The sequence below is a fragment of the Tursiops truncatus genome, chromosome 2, assembly GCF_011762595.2.
Source record: "Tursiops truncatus isolate mTurTru1 chromosome 2, mTurTru1.mat.Y, whole genome shotgun sequence".
NCBI lineage: Eukaryota > Metazoa > Chordata > Mammalia > Artiodactyla > Delphinidae > Tursiops > Tursiops truncatus.
Window position 1 is genome coordinate 91,390,318 of NC_047035.1, and position 15,321 is coordinate 91,405,638.

General features: G+C 41.2%; 1 protein-coding gene across 1 annotated transcript in view; it reads right to left on the reverse strand.

The window, feature by feature from the left end:
• Positions 1-7,849: 7,849 nt before the first annotated feature.
• The window catches only part of SECISBP2L (SECIS binding protein 2 like), a 62,303-nt gene continuing 54,831 nt past the window's right edge, over positions 7,850-15,321 (reverse strand). The window contains exon 18 of the mRNA XM_019929168.2: positions 7,850-12,191. Within this exon, the coding sequence (XP_019784727.1) occupies positions 11,509-12,191 (683 nt within the window). The 3' untranslated portion in view covers positions 7,850-11,508. The remainder of the gene's footprint in view (positions 12,192-15,321) is intronic.

The following is a 15,321-nucleotide window of genomic DNA, read 5'->3' on the forward strand; positions in this document are numbered from 1 at the left end:
CTGTCCAGGGATCCTCCTGAGGGGCGTGGCCTGGGCAGCCGTTCCCTGAGAAGGAGTTTAGAGTAACAAGCAGAGGCTTTAAGGCCTCTGCCCCAGGGACACTGCTCACCAGGGCAGGCGACTGGATTCCACTTTGTGGTGTTGTCCTCACCACTCGTGCTTGAGTCCATTGTGCGGTCAGGGCCAGACCAGCTCATACCCTAGGCCTTCCGTGAGCATCTGACTCATGCTTTTCTTGGAGCATTCACTGAGCAGCCCTTACCAGACGTGCCTCCCTGCCCTTTCGCTCCTCACATGCCTCCCCATGTGATGGGAGAAAATAAATAGGAGGCGTGGGAGGGGGCACTGGCATGTGATCAGAAGCTCTGGGTGAACTCTCCTCATCCTCTTCCCCAGGGTACGTGGGAGAGAAGGGCCTGTTTTATCCAGAGGATCTGGATGTGTCTGGTTAAGTTCACTCTGGAACATTAGAGAATGTCTAAACATGTGCCAGAAACACAAGTCAAGAGCACGGATTGCACAGTGTGAGTCTACTGGGGGCCCTGAACCCACTCAGGACGAATCAAGCATCCTGACATTGTTAGTTCAGTTTTTCAACCTCTGTATTGTTGACATTTGGGGGGCACTGTCCAGTACATTGTAAGATACTTAGCAGCTTTTCTGGTCTTAACCCACTAGATACCAGTAGCACTCTCTCCAGTTGTGATAATAAAGAACATTCCAGACATTGCCAAATGTCCCCTGGGGAGATAATCACCCCTGGTTGAGAACCTCTGAGTTAGAGCAGTCCAGGAGTCCCTGTGTGTCCCATCTTCCTGGACCTTCATAGCTTAAGCAACATGCTTTTATGCACATTACATGAAAAGCTAGTTCCCCAGGAAATCTGAAAACTAGGAACTCTGAAGCAGATCTCACCAATGCTTGCTCTGAGCCAGCCAACCAGATGGTGAAATGCGACCCTTGCCATAGTAAATACATGGCTGGCTTGCTGCCTGTTGTACCGTGGCGACATGGTTTCCGAAGATGTCAATGCTGCCACTGCCACCATCAAGACCAAGCACAGCATCTAGTTTGTGGACTGATGCCCCACTGGCCTCAAAGTTAGCATTAATTACCAGCCTCCAGGATGTTCATAGTTTTTCCACAGAGAAAGCTCTCTATGGCCAAGTAAATCATCACATGTTCCATGGTCCAACATGTTGAGGAACTGCTGCCTGACATATAATAAATCTTTCCCCTCATGGAGAGTCAAAATGCATTAGGATATTAGAGGCTATAAAAAGTCTGATAGTAAGGAAACCTGTTCAACTCTGTTTGACAAGACAGTAGATGCTTGGCCACAGTCCTTTAATAGCAATTTCCTCTAAAAGTTCTTTTCTTTTTTCCTTTGTGCTTTTCCTAAATGTTTGGGCAGCTTCATCATCTTGATTCTTGCTCAGATTTCATGGAAACTGGTGGCAGCCTACCTAAATTGCTGCAGAAGTTGCGAGGACATGGAAAAATTTTCTTCAATTCTTGAATTAAAAAGAGAATTTGGTCAATATTTCCAGGGATTGTAGATGGGGGCCACTATAACTGGCAAGGGTGAGTTGGCTATGGACACAGGTCCAGAGTGTTTGCTATGATTATACTCTAAGTGGTTGTCCCTTTAGAGTTTTGCTACCTGAACAGGTGTGAAAGAGTCTTTGAAGAGGTAAAGCAGCCCTGAGCAGACCCAGGGCACCAGGATCAGGCTTACTTAATTTCTATTCTGAGCAAGGGAAGCCATCACTTTAAATACTGTGTTCTCGTTGCTAAGGAAACCAGATAAGTGGGTTGCCAACACAGTCTTCAATCTTTCCATGAAGATTAAAGCACCTTGTTCCAGCTGGAGAGCAGATGGGAAAGTCATAGGTGTGAGCCATATTTCTCCTTACCTGGGGGAGGGTTAGGCCAGGTGATGGATGAAGTGAGACAGTTTCTGGTTCATGGGGAAGAAGATAAAATTTGTAGCTATTGGCTCTTAACAAATTGTAACTATTTGCTAAATCAATCAAGATAGGGATTTAATCCTGACTTCTAGTTCCATTTCTACCACTAATCTTCTTTGTCAATGTACTGAAGGCAGACTCAGTACAAAGTGTGGGAAGTCAGTTACAGAATAGAAAGTGGTTGCATTTTAGTTGGCCTGTTCCTTTTGGTTATTCTAATTAAATATCTCAAGCATGTAAAAAGTATATAAAGAATAATATACCACACTCTTATGTACTGATCATACAGCTTAAAAATGAAACGTTACAGATACACTGGAAGTTGCTTGTGCATTCTTGCCCCCTCCCCATTTAACCTCATAGAAATGTCTCACATATGTGTCACCTCCGCGTATACAGGAATCATTAGGTACTAAACCTACCGTATGTTTTGAGTTATAAGCAACACAGGACCATTAAATACAGAGTAACTCTAGGAGCCCCCCTATTCTAGGGTAAGGCTTTTTCCCTTTGAGATTTAGGTTAGTTTTTCTTCCAATCCCAGACCATGAACAAAAGGGGAAGTAGGGGTTGTCAGGAAGTCAGAGAGTAGGAGTGGCTGCACAGAGCACGGCTGCACTGCAAATGCTGATTTCCTTGCTTTAGCCTTCTTTCATTCATTAATTCGAAAGATTTATTGAGTGCCTATTTTGTGCCAGGCATTGTACTAGGCACTGAGGGTAAGCAGAAACAAAACAGTCCTAAGTCATTGCCTGCACAGGGTTTAGCAGGGGAGGAGAGACAAGATGAATAAAATCTAGAGGAAGTTAGAGCTTGGTAAGTACAGATGGGTGGCGGAGGGGAAGAGCAGGTTTGGGCAATAAAATGACAAAGGAGTGTTCCATTTCAGATAGGGTAGCCCCTGACTCCCCTGAGGCCTCACTGTAAAGGTGCACTTGAGCAAAGACCCAAAGAAGGTGCGGGATGAATGGACTTTCCAGCAGAGGGAACAGAGAGTGCAAAGGCCTTGAGGCAGTGGTATGCTTGCCATGTTCCAGACCTAGCAAGGAGGCCAGTAGAGTGAGCGAGGGTGGGCGGAAAGGTGTGGCAGAAGAGGAGGTCAGAGGAGGTCTCTGTGTGAGTGCACAGGCATGTGGACCACTGTAGATAAGGAAGAAGTCGTCTTCTTCTCCGGGTGAGATGGAGCCATGGGAAGGCTTAGAACAGAGGAGTGACATGATCTCTTACGTTTGTAATAGGATTGTTATGGCTGCTGTGTTGAGAATAGACCACAGGAGCACAAGAGTGAAAACAGTATGACCAGGGGAGAGATGGTTGCAAGAATCCATGTGAGAGATGGTGAAGCCAGGAAGGAGTGAAAAGTCATTGAATTCTGGTTATATTTTGGTATGAAACTAACAGAATTTCCTGACGGACTGGACGTGTGGGAAGAAGAGGGCTCAAGGATTTGGGCTAGTTGGTTCTGGACACCCTATCTGAGTGTAATGGAGGTGGTGGTGGTTGGAGAGACTGAAAGGCTTCCACACCTACAGCTCTGCCTGGAGAGAGCACCCTCCAGGTGCTCTTGCGTCCCCGCTGCAGCCCTGGTACCACTCTTTATGCCCCCAGCCACCCACCCTGACACAATGCTGGTTCTTGCCACATGTAACCACAAAGGTGGAAAGTTCTCAAAGCATTTATGGTGAACGCCTCTCTTCACAGAATCATAGACCATTTGGGTTTGAAGGAACCTTAAAGATCACCTATGGAAGACTCTGTTGGTTGTTAAAAACAGACAAGCTCTCTACAATTAAGAAAAAACAGTAGTGATCAAAGGCCTAGGAACGGGCTAAAAAGGCAAAGCTGTCAGCATAGAAGGCAGATCCTTGTTCTGTTGCTCTCCTGGTGAAACTGAGCAGAACCCTGAGGGGCTCCTGGGCACAAAAGCCTTTCTGTGTCCCCTGTTTCTCCTTTGTAGGGAACAGCCTCCAGCCTCCATGACCTTCCCTGAGTTCCACAAGACAGATTCGAACAGTTGCCAATCAGGGAAGGGAGGGGATGCAGAGACAAGGCAGGAGCAGGCAAGAAACAATAGTGCAGCCTTGGGGCAGGTCCTGGTTCTGCCTCAAGGGATACACAGAACAATCTCTTTGAGCTCTTTACAGAACTAAAACCCCCAACAAATGGAAGATGTCAGCATTCTTCACTCCAGAGAAGATGACAGTTTGATAACCTTGAGAAGCTTATCAGACCACCTGAGACCAGATTACAGGAGTGAAGACCCTGCACACACCCTGATCCTTATCAGCAAGCCTGCCCTTGAACCCTTGCTATAAAACTCCTCACCAGGGGCTTCCCTGGTGGCACAGTGGTTGAGAGTCCGCCTGCCGATGCAGGGGACACGGGTTTGTGCCCCGGTCTGGGAAGATCCCACGTGCCGCGGAGCGGCTGGGCCCGTGAGCCATGGCCGCTGAGCCTGTGCGTCCGGAGCCTGTGCTCCGCAACAGGAGAGGCCACAACAGTGAGAGACCCGCGTACCGCAAAAAAAAAAACTCACCAAATCCTCCTGGGTTGGGACACACAGTTTTTCAGGGCACGACTCCACTGTGTCCCCCTTTGCCTGCCAAAGCAACAACGTTGTTCTTTTCTACTTTACCTAAAACTCCGTCTCTGGGATTTGATTTGGCACTGGTGCACAGAGGCCAAGTTTTCGGCATCAGGAGCCTCTCTACTGTCTTGGCACACCCACTCCATTCACTTCCTGTGGCCTTCAGTTCAAATTTTTGAGGAAACTAGGGTGATTGACTTAACTACCATGGCCCATTCTGGGTACCAAGCTGCTTTGAGGGGTACTGGCAGCCTTTGGCTATGGTGGCCTTGGAAAGTGCCCAGCCTGGTCCAACTCAGGACCACCCCTGACCAAGGAATGGACTTGCTGTTTCCCCAAGGAGGATAACTGACTCAACCGGCACATCCCTCGTTGATAAAGGTGAACCAGAGAATCAAGGGACTTGGCCGATGGTCCAGAGGGAGTAGAGAATGAGAAACATGAGCCCAGGCCTCCCAAAGCCCTGTACGGACAAAGCAGCAGGGCTTGTTTCCAATGATGCTCCTCCCAGGCAGCCACATGCCTTCTACCACTGGGTAGAACTTTATACTATTTCTAGTACATCCATGACAGATGTATCATCCCTAGAAATAAAGGGAAGAACTGGGGAAAAACCACACAAGTATCAAGTGCTGTTGGACATCATCATCAATTTGAGAGGCTGGCAAACTTTCTGTGAAGGACCAGATAGCAAATATTTTAGGCTTTGAGGGCCAGATGGTCTCTGTCACAACTATTCAACTCTGTCAATGTAGCACAAAAGCAGTCATGGACGATATGTAAATGAATGGGTGAGGCTATGTTCCAAGAAAACGTTATTTATAAAAACAGGCCGCTGGCGGGACTCCCCTGGTGGCGCAGTGGTTAAGACTCCACGCCCCCAATGCCGGGGGCCCAGGTTCGATCCCTGGTCAGGTAACTAGATCCCACATGCATGGCACAACTAAGAGTTCGCATGCCACAACTAAGGAGCCCGACTGTCGCAACTAAGACCCGGTACAAACAAAACAAACAAACAAACAAAAGGCTGCTGGCTGACTTGGCTCACAGGCTGCATGCAGTTTGCTGATCCCCTTAACTAAAAGGTTATGAAATAGTTTAAATGGTGCACCTTGAGTACTAAGGAACAAGTAAAAATTGACCAGTTGAATCCTTTTTCTTGGCCATCATTGTGTTTGAATATTTGTAAAGTAGGAACACAGATCTTTCTTACCTTCCTAATTACAAATATTAGAGCATTTATGAGAAATCACCATTTGCCTTACAAGACAGGTTTTAGGAAGGGGAAAGCAAGGAAAAAGTACAATGACAGGGATAATCACCTCTAATATTTCTCCTATGATTGAGAAACCAATAATTTTCAAACTTTCTCTTATTCCTCCTTAACCAGAGCTAACACACAAAATTAACTGCTTAAATTTCAATCATTATCCTATTCTCAAGCAGAGGGTTTACAAAGCAATGAAAATGCTCCAACTCAGGTAAACAAAGAAGCAAAGATAATCTGGGGAATCTGTACACCTAAGCAGGTACCACTTTTACTCACATCACTCTTCCTCTAATAGATAAGGGTGCAACCAACACTGCCTTAAATCAGAATCCCACCATAGGAAGGCTGTGGTTATTACCTGTGCCCTCTAGTAATTCAAGGCTATGACCAAGCCTGATGCTTCTGAGAAGACAAAGCACTCATTCCTTCCACAGAAACCTGTACTACTCCAGGCCCCAAACCACAGCTAAGTCACAATTGCATTCTCTGGTTGCTCAGCTAGGAGCTCCAAACTTCATGCAATTCAGTATCTTATTTGCTCTAACCCTCTGTACCTTGAATACAGGCAGCCAGGTTATAGCCACACAGTTACCCAACGCATTTCTGCAAGAATAAATCTCTTTCCTTACCAGAGGGTTGCCAAATAATCACTCAAAGTGTCAGAGAGATGGGAGGAGCAGGGTGAGGGGAAATAAAAGAGATTGAGACAGGGTCCAAAATAGAAACATCTCCCCCTTTTCCAAACTCTGCATTGTGGGAGCTCCGGCGAAACATGCTTTGGCCCTGTGATCCACAAGGCTGCCATTATTACCTATAATGTAATAAGCCAGGTGTCATATTTCATACGTGTCAGAAGAACCCATGTTAAGCTAAAATACTGAATTGCTAAGATAACTTAGACATTTCAAATAACTGAACTACTTAACGTGTGATCTAAATGTCTTTTGATGGTGTTCTCTTTCTAAAATGAAATACTTATGTGTATGGCTCCCAAGTTCTGAGCTTAGACTCAGAACTAAACACCTTTCATGGTCAGGCCCATAGTTCAGGATACTTCTCTTCCCTCTCTCCTCACTTAAAAAAAAAGTTATTAATATTACATGGTAGCCTTTGACTGTTTTCAGGGGCCATGCACACCCTCTTCTGGTCACTTCTAAGAAAACCTGATCACTGTTAGGGAAGGAACTCTGTCAGCAGTAGTACAAATTTTGGTCCAAGAAAGGGAACTGTCCTGATAACAACTGAGAGGCATCCCTCCTTTCTCTTTGTGATCATCAAAACTTAATTTTTCATTATGAAAATTAGTGAACCTACTATTTTCTAACAGATGAGTTTTCAGATTTCCTCCACTTCATTGTGATACAGTGACAAGGTCTGAGACAACTCCAGGCAAAGGGTGATCAGGTGAGGCTCAGTAAATCCAGTCTCTGAGGCAATCAGTTCAGTCCCGGCAGATCTCACACTGCAGAAGACACATGAAGATGAGGGGAAGCCCTGCTTAGTTTGCACACATTGAGCATTTTGTGCTGACATAACATAGAAGACATAGTGAATAAAAGCATAGACTTGACCACAGGACTGAGTCTGAATCCCAGATCTGCTAATTTACCAGCTGTGGAGCTTGGGCAAGTTACTTAACATTTCCATGATTATTTCATCATCTAAAAAGTGAGAAATTGTAATAGTATTTCCTCATAGGGCTGCTGTGAGGATTAAGTAAGTTAATATTGGGAAACGGCTTAGAACAATGTCTGGCACAGAGTAACTAGCATAAAAAGGAGAAGGAATTGGTAGGAGCCTTTTCCTAACACTAAGATGGTCTCTGGTGAGATGGTTAGACCCATGCCACAGATCACACCAACCACAGAGATTTTTACTAGTTACTCCTTCCTGCAGATTATACCTTCTTTGGGCAAACCCATGAGAGCACTAAGGGATACCACAAGCTGGACTCTTCTTTTCTCTATCCTACATGTTGGGCAAGTCAGGAATTCCTCAAGCACCTATTCTGAAATGATAGGCTACATTTCAATAATCATTTTATTAGTTACAGAAGAATTTCCACTAGTATTTACATAGTGCAAAAAAGCTGTTATTACCCCTATAATGTGATATAGCAATCATCCTTCATACAGCAAAAGACCTATCAAGATGAAAATCCCTTCATGTTATAATTCACACTAACTTTGCTAGTTTTTAATTAGAGCATTATGATTAAGACAGTAAATTATAAATTCATGTGGTATACTTAGAAATTAAATTACAAAATAATACAAATCCTCTTAAGGTGTGATGTGCCAACAAAGTTTAAATTTTTATCATTAATTAGAATTCAGATTTCAGATTAGGCAAACAGTCTGGCTGATTCTGTGATGTGTGTAAAGGTTGGAAGGAACAAGGGAGGAAGAAGATATATTATTTCACAAAAAAAATTTAAGTCAAAAAAAGATAAAGTGTTTAAATGGATAAGTTAATGTTCTACTTTGTTGACACAACATACATAAAATACTTAAATGACAGGTCTTTTTCTTTTTAAGCAAACAGCAGCTTTACAAACAGTAATACTTCTTTATATATATATATATATTAAAGTAACAATGTGTTAGGATTGAACAGTTTTGTGCTAAAGAGTTGAAAAATGAATGTGGAGCTCACTACTCATTTGCACACTGTAATTCCCATCCCACCCACCTCCCCCAGCTTATTAAGAAATCAGACAATTACATTATTTGGATATTAATTTCTCAATATTTGAACTATGTGAATTCCTTTTGACTAATTCTTTTCCAAATACTGGAAGCATATAAAATACCATCTCTGCAAAAATGACATCCATTCAGAGCCTTTAAAAACTTTTCAATGTATAACACATTTTTTCCAACGTTTAGTCAAAAGAAATATATTACAACATTTACAAACATATTTAAACCAAAAGTTAAGCTAATATGAACATTGTCTTTTGAGAAGTAATCTTCACAGCAAACAAACCTACTGAAGCAGAAATCTAGTTTTGGGAGTGCAATTCATATTTTAATTAATATATTTATGTATTGAAATAGAAATCTAATATTAATTATTGCCACTAAAACCACCTCTACACATGAAGAAAAAAAATCACTATGGTTTTTATTTCTTGTGATGACGAACCTTTATTCTTAGCATTAGATCTCTCTAAATCTCCAAAGAGCTACTCACCCCAGATCCAAAAAACACTTTCCTAATTTTCACACCTCTGCCTGCACATAATTTACACAAATTCCAGAATTTATCAAAAGGAAACGAATTATAAAGACATTACCAATACTACCATTAGTACATTACCAATGCTACGTTCTACACAGTAGCATTTCCTTTAGTAAATTTTGGGTTGTCCTCTAGAGGTGACCTGTCTCATATAAAAAAGGCCATGGTCCCTTGGGTTTGCTGACAGAAGATACTGCACGTGCAAGAGCGTTTATCAAACACATAACTGAACACTTCTGAAGTCTATAGCAAAATTCAAAGTTACTGGTGTTCTGAAGATTTCTTCAACTTCCCTTTTGATACAAATGTCAAAAAATCTAAAATGACAATTCTCATTCAGTAGAGATATAAAATATAAGAAACCTTTGAAAAGCCACTCATTACCTTAAGATCAAGAGTTATTTGAATCACTGACACCAGGCAAAGGAAATTTACACCATTAAAAAGTATGCAAAATTTTTCAATATACTTTTAAGATTGTCAGTAGTTCAAAACCTCTATCATTTCTTTAAACCAACTAACACTTCCAAAGGTACAGAGCCAGTAGGATCTGCCACATATAAATCCATGATTACTATTTCAGAGGCTTCATTCCTTACATGCTACACACCTTTAAGTACTGGATACTTTGTGCCTAAGAAGTCTATACTGAAGAACAGTTTAGGCAGGACAGTACAATAACGTCCCCTTTTAGCACGCTAATAAAGTTGATAGACTTGACATTTCCTACACAGCAATGCTCCTAAACTTTCACAATTCACAAATAACTAAGTCATCAACCAAGAATCTGGTCTCTCCAGTAATTAATGTTGGGATTATCAATAAATACATCAATACTAGAACAGTAGTCCCAATGCATTCAGTAAAGAATCTGCCCAATTCTTCCCTCTCACCTCTGTGAGGCAAAGCTCTGCCCCATAAAACCTGGGCAGGGAAAATACCCCTCCCTCTTCAGTTCTGTGCCTGCTTATCGGAGTTGGAAGTGTAACGCTGGCATGCGTGTGTGTGTGTGTGTGTGTGTGTGTGTGTGTGTGTGTGTACACGCAGACACGTGTGTTGGTTAACTGGAGGTGGTGGGTGGTTGAAGGGAAGACAGAAAAATAGGTAATTTGTAATTCTCCCACCGTTATACACTTGCAGAGGTCACTACCAGGTGGTGACTGACTAGCAAAACATTTAGCTGAGTAACTTTAACTTCACCCAAGGAGGTATAAACATTCCAGGAGAAGGGTAGAGATAACTAACAGTGATCAAGAATTAATACCTGTGCCTATCTCCACACTCTAAAATCATCTAATAGTTTCAGCACAAGTAGAACTTTCTCTTTTCTTCAAAACTTCCTCTTCCAAATCTTGATTATCAGGATACATGTTACAATTGCATAAAGTTCCTTTCCCTGGCTCCCGTCAGTAACTGTGGTCAGTGTTACCTGGCAGGTGCTCAAGGTTAGGGACAAAATATTCTTCTTAAAAGGTGCAACGGTTTTTCACTCAGGACAAAGTATGAATACTCAATCAGATCCATATTTTAAGTCCAGAGAATCCCAAATCAGAAGCATGCAAGAGAACACACCAGTATAAGACTCTGCTTCTGGACAGTTTACAATTAAGTGCTGCAGTCATACAAACGGTTACAATTATTCACCTGTCAAAATTTGCCTAATTTTATGCAAATACGACTATGTACAAGAGCATTCCTGAGGTAAGTAAGAAGCAAATGTGAAACAGAACCCAGAATGTCCTATCATGGGTGACTTCTCACTATCAAAGACAAACATATCTAACTTTCCACAAATAAGGCCAGCTCTAACCTACCATGGTGGCTCCTTTGCTAGCCTAAGTATTGGAGGCTCTGTCTTAGCCCATCCCAACTTTAATCAATTACCATGATCAGTGACTTCTGAAATAAGCATTTGTGGACTAAATAAAAGGTGCATCCATTTTTAATACAAAACACTTTGCGAACTTAGTTACCCTCAGCCATTTTTTTAGTTTTCTAACTCTACCTCCAGTTCTTCTCTAAAGAAGCCCAAACAACTTTTTGGTCAGACAAATTAGAGTATAGGATGTATAGTCTTGAAGCAAACACTGGTAACTGCTCCTTTTCTTAGAAGCTTAGCCTTTAACCTTCAAAATGACTAAACAGGCATTTTAAATTTACTTTCTTTAAAATCTGGTCTTCTTTTTAAATCGTTATTTTCCATAATAAAATAAGCTGAAACAATTCTGAATTTTCCGTACAGTTCTTAGAAAGACACTTAGATGCTAATTAAAAGCTAAGCTATGGATCATAACAAGTGAAAGACAGCTACAAAAATATCTGTCAGGAATTAAGTACATATATTAAATACTGGACAGTGCAAAATGTTGAGATGAAGCATGAAATATAATGGCTGCAACCCTTACATAGTTGGAGATAGATAGCTGACATTTCCTGAGTTATAGACTTGGGGGCGTATAATTAGAATCAGAGTGCTCCTTGCTCAGCGAGCTGCAGTTGCTGGGCTTCTGCTGTTCCTGACTTGCTTGATGGTCAGTAGTCCAGGCCTCGCTATCCACCCCTGGCTCTAGCACCTCAGCAGCCTCTGCTTCCTCTTCCCCACTTTGCTCTGCATTGTCTTCCTCAGAACCATTAAGGGTTTTTCCAAGCTGAAGAGTTTCCATCGTTCTCTGAGTCTCAGAGACCCAAGACTCAATTCTACTATTGAGCTGCACTTCTACAGATATGGGTTCATGAGTATAATCTTCCTCCTCCTCCTCGTCTTCATCATCCTCTTCTTCCAGCATGCCAGGTACAAGAGTGCTGGTGGTGCTGGTGATGGAGGAATTCAAAAGATCCCGGCCACTGCCATCCAAAGAGCCGGTCTCTGTACTCTGCTGTGAGGCCCATTCCAGGTCATCTGGCTTCACGTCCTCTTTATCACTCACTGTTGGTTTTCCAGGGTTTGTAGCTGAGGTAGTACTGCCTGCAGCCACTGAAGATGGCTGCTTACCAACAGGGGCTGTGTCAAATGCAAGTTTACTGGGTTTTTCAGATGTGCTGTGCTTACAAGAAACTTCTCTCTCATTTTCTGATGTTTCCAATGCATCCGAAGTTTCCACCATGTTTCTCCAATTTGTTTCTGCAAATATCAAACAGATTTCTTAAAAACCAGAACACTGCTTCAGAATCATGCAACTCTTACAAGAGAGAACAAACTATAGAAATCTGTTGGCTCACCAACTGACTGGAATGTTATAAATGGAAAACAGTTCTCAAAAAACCCCAGCATATTTAACATAAAGAAACAAAGAGGCCAAAATAAGTACATTAATGCTTCAGAATGTAAAAGATCTAATACTAACAGGAGCTCACTCACTCTAATATATAAAATCCACGTATTCATAAAAACCAATGAATTGCCTAACATTTTTTGGCCCTGAAGTGTCCTGGGCCCAAGGATCCACAAGTCACAGATGGCAGAGCCAAGATGTCCATCAGAAAAAAAAAGAGAAAGAAATAGTTCTGATTTAACAGGCTTATATTGTGCTCCTTTAGCAACTCAGAGCTGTCTTTTGGCCTGTAATGGAACTTGTGTTTCCATTTATAAGCAAAGATGCCATGCATGTACTTCTAATATTTGTGAAAATGTGTTTTATAACATATGTATGTTGCCTGGCTTACCAAGTGACTTTGAAGCCAAAAAATAATGAAGTGTTATTATATAATACAGTGGTGATAATCTAAATTATTTTTAACAACAGGTAGTCAGTTTATAGCAAAAAATGTACTAGGAATCAGGAGATGAAGAACAACTCTCCCACCTGTTTTTTTGTACGTTTTATTTTATTTTCCATTTAATTTTTTTATCACTGAGGTATAACTGACATAAAACATTATATTATTATAGTTTCAGGTGTACAACATAATGATTCAGTATCTGCATATACTGAGAAATGATCACTACAAGAAGTCTAGTTAACATCCATCCCCATTAATAATTACAATTTTTTTTAAGATCTACCCTCTTAGCAACTTTCAAATACACAATAATATTAATTGTAGTCACCATGCTGTACATTAGATCTCCAAGCCATATTTATTTTATAACTGGAAGGTGGTAACTTTTTACCCCCTTCACCCATTTCGCCCACCCCCAGCACCCCCTGCCTCTGGCAACCACCAATCTGTTCTCTGTATCTATGAGCTTGGGGGATTTTCTTGGGGTTTTTTTGTTTATTTTTTGTTTTGTTTTTAAGATTCCACATATAAATGAGATGATACAGTGTTTTTCTTTGTCTGACTTATTTCACTTAGCATAATGCCCTCGAGGCTCATCCTTATTATCACAAATGGCAAGATTTCATTCTTTTTAATAGCTGAGTAATATTCCACGGTGTGTGTGTGTGTGTGTGTATACACACACACACACACACACACACACACACACACATCTTCTTTATCCACTGATCTTCTTTACCAATTTATCCATCAATGGACATTAAGTTGTTTCCGTATCTGGGTTATTGTAAATAATGCTGCAATAAACATGGGGGGTGAATACCTCTTTTTTGAGCTAGTGTTTTTATTTTCTTCAGATAAATACACAGAAGTGGAATTGCTCGATCATACAGTAGTTCTCATCTTAATATTTTGAGGAACCTCCATATTGTTTTCCTTAGTGGCTGCACCAACTTACATTCCCATGAGCAGTGCACAAGGGTTCCCTTTGCTCCACATCCTTGCAAACATCTGTTATTTTTTGTCTTTTTGATAACAGCCAACTAACAGGTTGTGAGCTGATATTTCACTGTGGATTTGATTGGCATTTCTCTGATGACTGGTGATGTTGAGCATCTTTTCATGTACCTGTTGGTCATCTGTGTGTCTTTCTTTGGAAAAATGTCTATTCAGATCCTCTGCCCAATTTTAAATCGGATTTTTTTTTTTTTTTGCTATTGAGTTGTATGCGTTATTTATATATTTTGGTTATTAATCCCTCATCAGATACATGATTTGCAAATATATTTTCTCCCATTCAGTAGGCTGCCTTTTCATTTTGTTGATGGTTTCCTTTGCTGTACAGAAGCTGTCTGATTTGGTGTAGTCCCACTTATTTTTGCCTTTTCTTAAAAAATAAAAATCCCCTTCTATTTGCATTGTAGCTGCTATTTGCATTTTACAGGCATAATGATCAAGCTGTAGTGATAAAGCAAGCCTATTCATACAAATATACTTAACTTGATCGCCCCCCATCAATCATATATTGCTACAGACCATATTTTGGCCACCTGGAGTCAGGGCGCATGGTTTGGGGAAAAAAACCTTCCTTTCCTGCAGCTACTTCTAATGTAGAACAGGTCTTTCCACTTGCATTCCTACCACATGACAAAAAAATCTAGTCCTCCTCCCTTTATTCTTTCTCAGTTAATAACATCCTTTTCAGTCTCAAAGCAGAAGAAACCTTATAGTAATCCTTAATCCTATCTTTCTCCCTTACTATATATATCCCTTCATTCCACTGAACTCATAACTATACCATGTCACTTCTAGCCCCAAAACTATTAAATTTGGTCACTACTGCCTTAGCTCAAGCCTCCTTTATCTTGCTGTACATCTACTATACCTTTCTAATTGGTTTTGTGAATTGACCACATCACTGTCTAACTGGCTTTTTATTACCCTAGTAATCCAAACTCCTTAGTTTAGTAACCAAGCCCTTCATAATCTATCCTTCTGGTCCCATTCATTTTAACCCCCAGCCATGCATTCCATGCTCAAGGTCACTTTGAATTCTCACTGCTCACAGAAGTCATCCCCTTTCTGTTTACAATTCTTTGCTTTGCATAAGCTGTTCTTTCTGTATGAGATGTGTTTTCCTCATTTACCCTTCACACTCCTACTCATTCTTGACAACTTTTAATGCCAGTTCCTTTGTGAAGCCTTTCCTGATTTTCCTAAGACCATCACTAACCTGAACTCCCACAGCACTTTCTGCATATTTGGTTCAAAAGCATTTGTTTTTTGTTTTCTGTTCTACTGCCTCCTCCCTCCTCATTCCCACTCATCTCTGTGTTCCTGTGGCTGGCATACAGTATGTGCTGGGAAAATAAGCCTTTACAGTAAATGGAAATTTTCACCCATATATGTAATTATGCAGAAAATAACTTTCAAAAGCCATACAATTTACAAAATTTAGGTACACTTATTTCCTTCCGACAGTTTTTTTCCTCTTTCAAAAGTATTATAAGAATTCATGTGGGGTCTTAGAA